At 34.5% G+C, this 14,945-nt stretch overlaps 1 protein-coding gene across 6 annotated transcripts in view; it reads left to right on the forward strand.

The window, feature by feature from the left end:
• Positions 1-14,945, forward strand: part of LOC115241169 (RNA-binding protein Musashi homolog Rbp6-like) — a 567,047-nt gene that overhangs the window by 264,750 nt on the left and 287,352 nt on the right. For 5 of the 6 annotated variants that reach the window (XM_029816790.1, XM_029816793.1, XM_029816791.1 and 2 more), the window contains one exon: positions 5,296-5,377. In XM_029816790.1, coding sequence (XP_029672650.1) covers positions 5,296-5,377 — 82 coding nt within the window. Of the gene's footprint in view, positions 1-4,539; positions 4,563-5,295; positions 5,378-14,945 lie in introns of those variants that run through there. The other variant, XM_029816795.1, reaches the window with a different exon arrangement.

A 14,945-nucleotide genomic window follows, 5' to 3' on the forward strand; every position in this document is an offset into this window, starting at 1 on the left:
TTCCGATTCTTCCCTAGCGTTGAATCTCATTTGAATGGAGCTCGCCACCTCGCCGTCTCCACTTCCGCCATTGACTACCGCGTGGATAGTCAGTTCTAGAGCTTTCTCATGGCACAGCGACCAATATGCTTCAAGTACGGCGTAATGCGAGACGCGAGCTCTCTCAAGAGAGGATAAAAAGAGGTCTGGGAGACAAGTCCTTTTTTTAAGGATTACATCCGTGAATTCGGAGAAAAAATACAAAAAAGATTCTGGATTTGTTTCGTTCTCTTAGCAATTATTCAGGAGCTATTACAATGTTTAGCGCTTCGATCTCTTCAGGATTGTATATTGGTATAATGAAAATTTTCGATTGTTACTTCTTAAAGTCAATTCTAAAACTTCTTAAAATTGTTAGTTATAGTCATTTCTATATATTTAGAGAGTTCTATCAATTCTATCGTTTCTTAGAGCATAACCATATGTGAGATTTTTATTTCGTTAGTGAGTGTGATCAATGAATTAAAATGCCATGGACCTGGTTGTAACGAATTCAATTTACAGCAATTTCTGTTATGTTTTCATGGATTTTATATACGATTTTATATACAAAAGATGTGATTTTTAAGAAGCAATTTTGCAGCGATATTTTTCACAATTCAAACGTGATAATGTCTTAAATATATATTGAGTTGAACGGAAAGCTGTGCCGTTTTTTCGGTCTTTATCTGTTAGCAGAAAACTGCACGAACTTTCCATTCAACTTAATATATTATTTGTATTTGTAAGAATGTGGAGTGAATGTGTTATTTACTAACCACTATGTTTTGCATTAAGATATATAAAATATACGTTTGCAAATTCGATTGAAATGCAGCATTTGTTTGTCGAAGGCATGGCACATTACCAATGCAAAAAGCAGTACAATACATGCCACTTCAGAAAATTCACTATTCGTATAAACTTTTTAACTGTAACTTTCTTCGCTGTATAGACTTCAGTTTCTCTATCTCATACATATACGATTAGAAGATCTAAAATTATAAGGGCTAAAAAAATATTAGAATAGAATCAGTACGTTTTGCCTACTTTAAGGCAACGTATCTACGACATATCATATTTTATTTTTACTTAATTTTTTTCTTAAAAATGTATGTATTAAAAATATAGAATTGAGGAAAAAAATTCAATAAAAGATAATATATCATGCGTATCAACAAATTTTTTTGATCTTTTATTTATGATATATTTTACGAGAAATTCTAATAGCTTAAGTAGGTGCGTGTTTTCTGTAATATTATTTCAATACATCTAGAATCCTAATTTAAATTGCTGATATCATTAATTAATCGCGCAGATAAATCGTCACATTTTATATGAACGATATGAAATACAATTCTTTTGTGCAGAATATTCGCCATTACAGGTAATAATATAATTTTAATGGCACGCGTTCTTATCCCGATATAAATATTTATTATTCTATCCATCTATGTAATTTATCGATATAACCATATATTCATATACGATTAAAATCGTGTGACTGATTTACATAGATGTGCTATTGCTTCGTCCAATAAATTTTATATGTCATGATATTCTCTGTAATGTTCTTTATCTTGCATATTTTATCTTCCAACGCGTTTTTACCAATAATGATCATATGCGTAATTTCTTGAATACATATTTTTCTCGTCATTGGATTTACCTTTCATTATTTTTGGCCGGATTCTGACTCGACTTTTAGCTAAAGATTGAGGAAGGAGACAAACTTCTTTTATTGACTGATTATCTAATTCTATTGGCTGATTATCATTACATAAAGAACTGTAAAATTTGTATTATACGCTTATTTATGATTGTGAGACGATAATACAATCGTTTATTAGACATATGCCTCGTTCAGGTCGCGCATAAGATAAACAATATTCATCAAATTTTTAATTAAAACATTTTTTTTCACATTATTTATATATCTTCGCGTAATTTTTCATTTAAATTTGGGCAATGTAATTGATATTCTCTTATGTAATAAAACACTATTTAAAATGAAACATTTTAATTTATCCGGCTTAGCTTATTCATTAAAACAATTGATTAGTGAAATATTTTCTATTTTTAACTTCGAAATTTTGTGTATATGTATGTGTACTTAATTAGTTACTACTATAACAACTGCAATTCTCTTGGTTCACAACGTTATAAATTACTACATTCTTGAGAGAAGAGTTAAAGAAAGTTACAAGTAAACATTCCATTTCCTCCGAACACTACTTCATTCGGAATCGGCGACGTATCGCTCTTGCTTCCGTTTGTTGCCATTCGGGGCAAGGAAGAGTTTTGGGCTGAGTAAGCTAGTCGCGTCACCGGCAAAGGGCCAAGGCACGAGCGTACCTTTCGAGCGACTGCAACGGCTGAAATGAGAATGCGGGACGGTCGAGGGCCGCGCGTGAAAAATAAGTTGTGCTGGAGAACAATTAAGGAAATGACAGCCGTAAATTTCGGCGGATCGCGGACACGTTTTAAGAGCGTCTTCTCGCAAGAACGACGAAATTGCTTCCATCAATCCGCCAGGACAAATTAAGGAACCATTGGCAAGTCAGCCCTGTGGAATGGGGTACATTTCTCTTATTTTAACGACATTTTCATAGTAGGCTGACGTTACAGAAGTGAATCTAGAAAATTATCAAGGGACTGTCGCGAAATTAAGAGAATTGCGTTACGAAAAACTTGTGAAGAATTATTCGAGGACGAAATGTATTAAAGAAATCAGGAAAGCTTTTCTATAGTCTAATTATATTTTTAATACTAGCAATTTTGGGAAAAATTTAAGCAAATACTGTGTCAATTAAAAAATGTTAAAAATTGTAATTTTTCGAAAAATTATGCACGTACAATAAACATTTGCATAAAAATCAAACAAAGTTGGTTTTCAAATAGAATGTGTGATCAGTCACTATCGCTTTATCGTTCTTTGCGTACGAGTTTTCAAGATTTGAGATTTTTTCGCAGCAATACATCTCCGAAAAGTCCGCTCTTTTGATTCCCCGAAAAAGTTTCACGAATTAAATGCAAATTACAAATCCATTAAGAAGTAATTCAACGGCACGCTTCGATAATGCTCTTTTTTATTAACAAAATCTTATTTTCGACGAGGAGGATGATGGCGTAATAAACGGTGACGTTCGATATCTCTGGTCTGGCTTAATTGTCTTTTAAATATTTCGTCATGAAACGAACATTAGCCGGTGTGGTTGATAACAGGTTCTCGCTGTATCGCCTCCTTAAGAATTCCGACTTGGTGTTACTAATTAACAGTGGAGGGGCTGGGCGTAATTTATGCGCGAGGCTCGTTACCAAACAGGTGGCGCCGGCTAATGACCTGGGGATACCAATAATTCATTGATTAATGCCGCGCGTTGAATTTGCAAGTCCAGTTATCTCGTATTTTCCGCGCCCCGGAAATAACAATTATCAAACACTTCAAGTTTTCACGATAACAGTCATCCGTTCGTGTGTTTTATATGAAAAATGTATACAATAATTATATTTAATAGACTAGCTATTCTCAATCCACTTTTTATTGTATTATTGTATTATTGTTTCTTTTCACTTATATATTAATATTTTTATTGAATTTTCATTAAAAAATATATAATTTTATATGTCATATTATATAATATCTTACACATTTCAGTGTTAAATACTTTTTAAAGTAACTCTTAAATTACAATTTTTTCTCTCTCGCTCTCTCTCTCTCTCTCTCTCTCTCTCTCTCTCTAACATATTTCTAGATTTATTTCTTATTAAATAATATTAAAATAATTAAAATAATTAAAATAATATTATTATGTATTTATGTAGTTGTATTAAAAAATTAAAAAGTGAAAAAAATCCTTCTTTAACTAAAATAAATTGTTTTTGTTATTTTTAAAACGCAGTAGTTGTAAAATATATTAAGTGTATTTTTTTAAATAGCTATTCCTAAATATCATTATGCTTCACACCGCTTTTTGAAGAGAACATATTTTTTAGAATATGCATATATTATTAATTCTCTCTATCTCTTTTTTACGAATATATTTTATATACATATAATCCATTGAGAGAGTACTAACTTAGGATAGGAAAGGTATACATATTTAGCTTTGCCGCGTATTGTAAAGCCATGTTGGGGATTTATTGAAACTCATTCGCGACCAAAGAGGCAAGTAACCGCTGAACATTACGAAGTCTTAGAGCAGACTGGATGAAACAGCGTATAATTAGATAAGGTGTAAGACGTATTTGGAGCGCAGCCATGCTGGCCCGCCGCCAGTATTCAGTCTTTCGCTATAAGCCTACGAAAAGGGTCAAGGGGGTGTCCCTGGCGAAAAAGAGCGAGAAAGCTCTATTGGTTGGTTACATCGGTCGCATTGATCGCGTGGCACATGTGCGATTGGATAATTTCTCGGCCAATTAAAAAGTAAAAAGAAAACGGACATTCGTGTGATTTTTGCGTGCTTTTTCATTGTCACGTTCAGTATGCAAAGGATATTAATATTATCGACTCTGAAAACTGCAGTTAGTTCGCAGACTTCATTGTATGTGTGACGTATGGATCTTTTCTGGTGCTTAATTTGAACATTCCGAAATTATTTTTTTAATATAAAAATTATGAAAGTTGATTCAAGAGCGAAGGCATTTGCTTTTTTGTATTATATTTTGAATATACCATTGTGTAATTAATAGTTATATTTGGAATGTAATTTTTACACCTGTCGTTATTTTTATTTTTTTAACTTACTAAACTAATTTTGTTACTATCTATTTTTACGTGAACATGAAATGATCATTGGATATATTTATCATAGCAAGTGCACAATATGTCGAATTAGTTGTCATCAAAGATAGGCTAAGCTGAAGCTTTACTTTGAACGCACGCACCGTGTGTTTATCAGGCTACGAGGATTATGTTCCGAAGAGTGTTGCCGCGTTGTTATCTATTAATTTCAATTAGCGTCAGTGATCTTCTGCGTTGCCAATTCTAATTTTGATTGACAGTTGCCTGTGCGAAGGAATATAATTTGGATTTTCGTCGCCGTAAACCGAAGATATCCATTTTTTGTAAAAGAGCATCTTCGAGAAAAATAGCGGAAATGTGTCATAATAAAGGCGATGTTTCGTGTGAATGGGGACAAATGCGATGTTTTACAATAAGAAACATGCAACGTATGAGACGTTATAACAACGTCCAATAAATCTTAAATAGTCGCTGAAAAATTTATATGGTACTCTGTCATTATAAAAAGTAATCAAAGTATTATTTCGTTTCAGAGAGCCTCAGGGAGTATTTCACCAAGTATGGAGACATCACAGAGGTCATGGTCATGAAAGATCCCACCACGCGACGATCAAGGTAAGCACTTTGTACATATTTTGTTTTTATATAAATATATTATTTTATGTTATATTTTATTGTTTTATTAATATCTGTGTATGAATATTTTTCACTGTTTCAAATTCTTTAAAGAAAATATACATCAGATACATATTTATACATAAAAACTTTGATATAAATTCGAATATCCTTGTAGAATTTTTATAATTTTATAACATATTAGTCTTCCGGAAATGTTCATTAGATTTTTTTATTTTGTCATTGAACGTACTTATAATTGACGCATCAAAGTTGACTTCGTTAAAAATAATTAGCTCGTAAAAAATGTGAACTTTATATTTTCCTTACTTTATGTTTTCAATTTTCTTTATAAGAAAATTATGAGAAAACATAACACTGGGAGATAATAACATGGTTGCAATATTGCGATATTGCAATATTTGAAGTTATGGTGAGATAATAACAATCAAAATTATGCTATTATGTGATTGTCGAAGTAAAGGTGTATATATAATAACAGTAAATAGTCAAAGTTATAATAAAATTCTATAAAGGAATGTGTGGGATTAAAGAAAAATTATGCAAACTATAAAACGTAGTACAAGTTAAAAAATGCACTGCAAGATGCTTGCGGCGGTGTTTTTTATACTCGCTGCAGAATTAATTCACTGCGCTGTCCGCGTCACGAGAACTAATGCGCAGTATAATATAATGATATACAGCGTGTTGCGAGAATCGAGTTTCGAGTCGAGTCGTTGTTAAGCAGAAAACAGAGTAACGTTAAAGCGGATGGTAAATGCCAGAGCGCACCAGCATCAGAGTAATTACCGGTTTTTAAGTGGAGGAAACGAGGGGCGAGTCCGACGACGAGGGTCGAAAGAAAAGGGACCGAAGGGAGGATCAGAGGGGTGCGTCCAACAGCTATATACAGTGTCACTCTAGTATGAAAGGGGATCGCGTCTTATCGCCCATCGAATATAAAGTCGACGATGTTTTATTATTGTAAGCTCAACGAAGACAACAAAGAGAATGTGACTCGCATCAATGCATAGCGGTATTATTATCCAAATGCAATATAGGGTTATTTTGAAGAGAGAGAGAGAGAGAGGAAAAAAAAGAGAGAAACATGTATATATAAATATTAATGTATATGTGTCCTATCTTGCAGTTATTCAATAGCGAGCTTTTAGGTTATTTTGAAGAGAGAGAGAAAGAGGAAAAAAAGAGAGAAACATGTATATATAAATATTAATGTATATGTGTCCTATCTTGCAGTTATTCAATAGCGAGCTTTTTAAACATTTTCTTTCTTAATATTTTTCATTCTTCAATGATTTCGAGATTTAGATATAAGTGCATTATTACAGAATTAAATGCAGACGCGTAAAATTTGTATATACTTATTGCTTGAGAAATATAGCGGAAAAGACCACTGTGCATCATGGTTATAAATAGAGTCATAGATGTGTTAATTAAATAAAAATTGTTATTATTTTTTGCTTTAATTATATTTTTTAAATAAATTTTTTCATCATACAATCATGACTGCCATAGCGTAAAGTAAAAAAAAATGTCGCAAAAGATTTTTTTTCTTTTTAATTACATATCTTACGCATGTCAATTTAAACTATGTTCTCTGAGATACATCTATATTCGCCACTTTTCTAACCTTGATCTATGAACTTTTTATTTGTATTAATATTTAATGTATATCTTCTTCATTTCTGTTTTAACACCTTATATTTTATCTATTCATTCCTTTTAATTTTAGATTCAAAGTGCACAGATTCTTTCCATTATAATATTCAAGTTCCTAATATTCGCCATTATCAACCGAAGCTTTTATATTATAAAAGCGCGCCGTCAAGCACCGTTTAGGCAACGATAATCGCAGTCGAATTGTCGCTGTTTAAATTGCCATCTCTGGCGTTTATGCGCCGGTTACCTCTCGTACCGTGCATTTCTCCGTCTAATTAATTGGCCAGAAACTTTCGGGCCGTGCCCGCCAACCTTCTCTAATTATTCGTTCCTTTCATTCTCGCGGGAGGAGCGGAAAGGGAGGTCGGGACATGGAGGAGAGAAGGAATTGCTGGACAACAAAACGAAACAGAGGACAACTTACTTCCGTCGAGTTACAAAGCACAAGCAACAGCGGGCCTATTCGCACCCGCTTATTAAGCGAAGATAAAGCCCGCAAAATCAAAGAGTATTTCCCACTCCCTTTTAGTTCCTCTGGCATTCATTCGCGACTTTCTTACTCTTTCTTATTTTCTCTCAATTTTCTTAAATTTTCCCCTTTCTCGTCTCTTCCCTTTTTCGTGTTCTGAATAGTTCGAAGTCCACTGACAATTAAGAGTTTTGTTCTTTACCCTTTACCCACCGATGAGTTCGTTTATGAAAATATGGCGAACCAAGTAAATCTATTTCGTCGATGAAAAAATTTAAGATCGAGATTACAGCGCCTGAAGTTGAACAAAAGCAATTTTTAGTTAGAAATGTAGAATTAAATGATGCGGAATAATTAATAAAAATTATTTTACACGATTGTTTTTCTATTGTATTTTAATATAGTAAAATGTTGAATCATCCAATACAGATTTTTTTTTGTGAGAGAAAAAATATTTCTTTATATATATATATAAATTATTTATTTATTTATCCATTTGAAGGATACTTAATAGAAATGCAGATAATAATTTACGAGCAAAAGCAATCTACGCTGCGAGATTCGGGATACATCCGTGGGTTATCGTTGCGGATTAACCGAGATGTGCCGTCGATAGATTTAAATTTCTTTCGCCGTGGTATAACGAGAAGTTTCTCGGGTAGGTGGAGGTCGCTTAAGAATGTTGGGAGGGGGGGGGGGCGGGGGGCAACGGAGACGGCGAACGAAGGAGACAGAATGGAGAGATAGAAGAGGGGATCGTCCGGGAGAGAGTCGGGGGTTGAATCCCTCAGCGCCACGTCGTAGCTCATATCTGCCGCAAGGGGACGCGCGGATCCTGTATGCAGGGGTTGAGGCATGGGGTTACTCTGCGGGTTGTAAATTAATGGTTAGCCCGTGGCATGGTGGGGTTCGGCCTAAGGGTTCTGGTTGATCTATGGGCGGCATGTGTGCCAGGTCAAACGGGCCTTGCCCACTGATACGGAAGCAAGAGAATTTCTCTCTCTCTCTCTCTCTCTTTCTCTCTCTCCTTCTAGCCCCGCGTTCTCTACTTGCTCTTACTTTGTCATCCTCTTTCTTCTGGTTGCGGTAGAATGTAAAATCGATAACTGTTTTGATAAGGCTACTCGATATATGTAGATAGGAACAAATTTATCGGTGAATATAAGAGCGAGTGCTTAAAATATAATTCGATTATTGACTTGATTTTTTACATTAATATTATATATATCTATTATTTTCACTAGATCTATTAACTCATGATTAATTTATTTCAAAAACTGATAATAATTCTTATAAAGGCTTACAATAAGATTAATTCTTTTTGGTTGAATTGTTAATCAAGTACTTGTTAAATTAATATATAATATATATTCGTCTCTAGAATAAAAAAATAGTGCGATGCAGCCGAGCCAATCTCTCCTTTACGAGTTTCTGGAGTTGTCGTAATAACAATGAGATCCCAGTTGCGATCAATGCGTAATGGCGGTTATTTGAACGCAGTTAACTTTAATATTCTCCGGAATCGTGCTTTGAAAAGGGCTAGTAATGTGCCCTTGGAAAATCGATAATCTGCTTCTTCTTACCTTTCCTTCTTTTATTATCGACCATTTCTAATAGAATATTTGAGCTATACAAATTAAACGTATCGTACTGCTCGATTATATTTTGTGGATTCCTGTAAGTCGTCAATTTATCCTTCAAAAATTTATATTGCACTACAATATGTATATCTTTTTTGATCATTTTGACAGTCTTTTTATTTCGATCATCTTTCGTTGTGAGAATGAATCTGATATAAAAATATTTACGGTGCGTAATATTTAACTAAAATCTTCTTAAACAGGCAAAGCGCTAAGTCAACGAAGCACTTTCTTGAGGAATTTACGTTTGTACACGATCGTCTTTAGACTGTCGAGGTACTGTACGATCGTTATTCCTCGTTAAACGAATCGAAATCCTCATTTCTGGCGATTCTACTTCTTTCGAGGGAAGCAAGCACGCGGGCTCTTCTATCGACAGTCTCATTTCCTGCCTCGAACTTATCAAGACAAATATACGCCGAGAGAGCACGCTCCCTCGACTTGCAAGCTCTTGCCGTCCATCCATCGGAAAATATCTCTAATGAACAAACTATCCGATTTGAGCCCGTGCTACACCATCTCGACACGCCTTCTTCTCGGGCGTCGATCCTCGCCTCGCGAGGAGGTTGCAGCGTCTTCGATAACCAATCTCAATTTTGCCACGATATATCTGTTACGCAATCTCGAGATTTTATTGAGGGTCTTCCCTTTCGCTTTTTTTCCTCTTTCCTGAACAATCGTGGTATGACGTTCACACTTACTAAATCACACGAAGAATGTCTAGATCTTGTCGAGGATTGAAAGGAGAGCTTGTTGATATTACACGTGGTTTCTTACTCTATTATACTTATTTATTTATATTTATATTTATTTATTATACTATGATATTATATTCTTACTCTTTTATTCAATCTTTTCCTCTTGGTCTATTATTTATGTTATAATTATAAAAAAGAGCATAATGGTTTCATAAAAATGGAAAGCAGCCTTGTTTTTCTATTTTGTTCTATTAATAAAATATAAAATTTTATTAAATAAAACGGAAAATCATTATTAAATAAATTTGAATTACAACAACAAATATTATCTTAATTAAATCTAATTTTTAATTCAAGTTCGAATATTAATTAATTCGAGATTTTTCTTATTTTACATATCCTCTTTTTCAGTTTTCCAATATTATACTATAACATAGTATAAAAGTTAGGATCAATAAGTTCAGTCAGATAAGATATCATAGCGTATATAGAATGCGAAGGAGATCGCGAAGAATTCGAAATCTTTCCGGCGGGGCAATCTGTTAATTCGATCGTAACTCGTCGTTAAGAGAGAATTTAGTTGGTACTTGCCGGCGATAATTACACGGGTTTTGCGGCACGTAGTGGAACGGGGTGGGGCGCGATGCCACGAAAGGCGAGAAAACTCGAAGAAGAAGAAAAGGAGAGAGAGACAGGCAGATGCTGGCTGAAGTAGAATTTATTGGGCGATAAGCGCCGTGCAACTTTCTTCCCTTACGATCGTCATTCTTTATCAGCCCACTCGTGGCCGACAGCACGGCGTATCGGCGTACCAGGATAGACTAGGCTTTATGAATCGGGATTATTAAGGTCTTTCTTAGATCATAGATCTTTTTTCCCTTCCTCTCCCCGCATCGCCAAATGGAAACGTCGCCGTAGAGAACTCCCGATCCTCCGTCTTCGTGTATCTCGTTGAGATAGCAGTCGCGCGCTGGCATTCAAAACCAACTCCGGTAAGCAACTTTGGAACGTAATTATCGTTTCCAAGCTCGATTTTTTTGATGAAATAAATTTTATTATTTCATATTTTAATAATGGTATTTCTTATCGTATTTTGATAATGGGACGGGCCTATTTTAATTGTTTTAAGCGTTTATCGAATTTATCTTTTTAAATTTATATAAGAGAAGCTTACGATACTATAAAAAATATCCAATGAAGATTCACGTCAAGATTGTGCAATGATTAACAAACTTTGCAAAGAACAGACAAGAAAAAAATATATATATACATACATGATATCTTGCTTTAAACGTTCGAGAATTTTTCTTATACGATTTCGAAATTTACGCATTGCGATATGAGGTAATGGCGATTATTTCTTTAGATAGAAGCCTCGAATGTTTTCTAGGCGTACGGCTTAGGTCTTGACGGTTATCGGGTCACGCGTACCGATCGTTTCCCGGAGGTTATAAGGCGCACTCCGGCTGATAGCCGCGCACATGACCGCGCGTTCAGGATGGACGATAGAGGTCTTGAGTAATTTATCAGGGTGCCTGAAGGGCGTGGGTGGCGATGGGCGCAGGTGATGCGCGCGGCAAGCGCGGAGGATCCGTGACCGGCGCCGTGGCGCGAAGTCTTATCTGCTCAGCGGGCGAGCGCACGAGGGTGCTCATCTACTCGCCGTTAGTTAGCGATGTTAGCGATCTTAGTTCTCGCCGTGGCACAGAAACGTCACAGCCGAGACGTATACGTAACTCGGTCGGCTTGAATCTAGTTCTCCCAGTCTTAGACATGCTCGCGAAATAAAATAATATATTAACCATTCGCAAGGGATAATGTTTGCAATTTTTAAAGGAAACAGTAAAATATTTTGATTTCTTTTTTACTTATTAAATTTATAAATATAAAATGCAAGTTTTTATTGAGGAATATATATATTTTTTTTTTCGAAGCTTGCTTTGAGTTTTAATTTATTACAAGTAGAAAAGTTTTTCTCATATTGTACCGCATATCACATTTTTTCTGAATTATTATTCCTTTCGTGTATTAAAATTTTTTTTTATTATCTTTAGTATAAAAGAAAATAATTATAATTGTAGAACTTATTTTAATTATTATCTATGATACTTCAAATTTTTGTTTATAATATTCTTATAAAATTTAATCAATATATTTTTATATACGTGACACGTGCGTTACAGATTTACCTTTAACTTAGCATTATGTATTAAAATTACGATAAATATTAATACACTATATAAATTGATTTCTTGTCTTGTTAACAATAGAAAATATTTTTGCAAGTTTAATATAATCATCTATCTTAGGATGAAAATAATTGCTCGAGGCAGGAGATACAAAAAGTAATAAAGAGCGAAGTGTTAAGGCGATCGAGATAACGGCAAAGTATGTACGTATGTCGGTAGATCATTTGGATGGAAGTTGCGGGAGGGGAGGACGCGAAATGTGGAGGATGCAGAGGTGGGTTAATGTGAGTCCGCGTAAGGACACCCGCTGCGCCCTGCGGGAGTTAACGCGGGAATCGCGTGTTCTCCCTATGAAACACGGAACGCCGAAGAACATAAGGGAGAAAGACGGCTGGAATAAAGCGGGATAGATAGAGGGAAAAAAGAGAAAGGAATAAAGATTTTCTGCGATTATATTTTTCCGTTTGTGTTTTTATGAAAGGAAAAAATATGTCGATTATGTGATGACACGTCGCGATCGTTTTATGATGCCTGAGATTTTGTCCTAGCAATTCCTTGAGTCTAAAATAAATAAAAGGAAATATTATTAACATAGAAATATTTAAAAAAAGCATTATAACTATATTGTAGTTAATATTATTTGATATTATGCGAGAGTCTTTCATTAATCTTCATAATTTAAAAGATTTATTTTAGTAATTCTATGAGTTATTTGCAGTAATATTATTGTTTTTGAATATTTAATATAATAATAATAAATTAAAATACTTCACACATAATTAATGAAACAAGAAAATAATTACAATTATGCCATACCTAGATGAAATTAATTGTTGTCAATCGTTTAAAAAAATTTAACTCTTCATCAAAGTATCGCCAAAATTTTAACATCTTTTTCTATGTTAATTTTTCGAACGTTTATAATGTACACTTTATATATATAATGTTTATGTACGTAGATACTGTATTCTCATGCGCGTTTCTACAAATCCGCGTTACGATACGTTAATAATCGCGGCAATATCCGCGCTTTAAGACGCGCTGCCGCGAAACATGTGAAAGGGTACTTTTATGGACATCCGTTGCATCGTTTCGACCCTTTCATATGCGCTTTTATGGCGCGGGCATTCTGTAACGTCAGCATCATACGATGCGCGGAGATGTCTTACAACACCGTAAAGTAAACTCTTACACTGGGGAGCGGCCGCTGCTACAGTAACGATGATTTGTTTTTCGCTCGACAACTTTTGAGCACCCGCTCAGTAACTATTGTAGTTTCCGCTTCCGTATACAGATGATCATGGCCATCGCAACGCCATAAGCGCGGATCGTGCAGTCCGTGACGGGAAGAAGACGCATGTAAATATAAAATCGCACATTGTCGCAATAATAACAGCGTATATCTATATAAATAGAAACTATTCACGATATGTAGATACGATAAAAGCTAATGGCCAATTAAGTCACGTGTACTATAGATATTATTCTCATATTTATAGATTTTAACGAAATTAAATAACAAAGATTTAGATTTTTGGTTGGCAGAAATTTTTTTACAAGTAACTAAAATTATGTCAGTTGAATATACTTAATTATTTGAATATTACCAGAGAAGATAACAGTATATAAATAATATTTGATAACTCAATTTACGACAGCCAAGCTCCAAAGCAGTTTGCAAGCAATCATCATAAATATACGTATGTGAATATGTGTGTGAGTGTATTTATCTATATATCCGACCTCTATGACCGCATTTCGTTAGTGCACAGTTGCAGTGCGGATTTCTATTTAGATACGCGATATTAATAAGCGACATTGGAGGGGCGGGGGAAAGGGGGGAGAAAGAGAGATCGTCTCTGCGAAGGTAAACATATCTAAAAGCCACCGTTGCCCGGGTTTTTGAGCGTGAAAACGAGAGATTCGTCTGTAAAAATCGTCTGTTACTGACGCGCTTTATGCTGACGTGATTTATTAGCATCTTCCAAGCGACCGCGAATTCCGCGTTCGCGAAAAGCCATGGCACGTGTCGCGACGCATCGCGTCGCGTTGCGTAGTTGTTATGCGACTTGGCGTCGAGATGCGTGAATGTAGCCAGCGACGTCATTAAGCAAATTACATGTGCGTGGACTGATCCGTCTCGGATTTAACGGTTGTTTGCTTTTATCAAATATACCAGACTGCGTCTCTTCTCCACTGTACATTTTGTATCTTTATTTAATTTTGTGATGAAGAGCCGAAAGTTTGTACGTCAATTCCTCAGAAGACGACATTTAAAAATTTTGTTTTTTATAGATAAATTGGACATTTAATCCTTTAATTCTGTTGGCACTCATGTTTCATCTAATAAGAAAAAAAGTGTGTATCAAATTATTATCTTGAAATTAGGATTGGCAAGATAAGTCAACTTTTTTTACGAGAGCCATAAGATTAATATGATACAGGATAATTATAAAAAAAAACAACTTATAACATCGTATATACTTAAATTAAAAATACTTTCGTTTTTTTATTTTTGCAAAGTATTTTTTGGTCTCTTTCTTTTATATCTTGAATTTTTTTATACCAATTTTCTACATGCAATGCATGATTTTCTTGTAATTAAAAATTGCAAATATTTAAGATCATGGATTTACATATATTATGGATTTTGTCCGAAAAATAAATTTTTTTTTTCCGGGATAGACTTACTGAAAGATAAAATGTTACAGAACTCTATCTGACGAGATATAAAATGAGATAGTAGTAATAAAATTTCATGAACAGCTATTCCGAAAGATTCGATCTATTTGGACAACATTCGAACGATACGCTTTCTGTGGATGATTGAAGGGGCAATATAGATTCTCGATCGTAAAACTATTTTTATTCGTTTTATAAAATATATTTTCA

This window comes from Formica exsecta, unplaced genomic scaffold, assembly GCF_003651465.1.
Source record: "Formica exsecta isolate Colony F162 unplaced genomic scaffold, ASM365146v1 scaffold47, whole genome shotgun sequence".
NCBI classification, from domain to species: Eukaryota; Metazoa; Arthropoda; class Insecta; order Hymenoptera; family Formicidae; genus Formica; species Formica exsecta.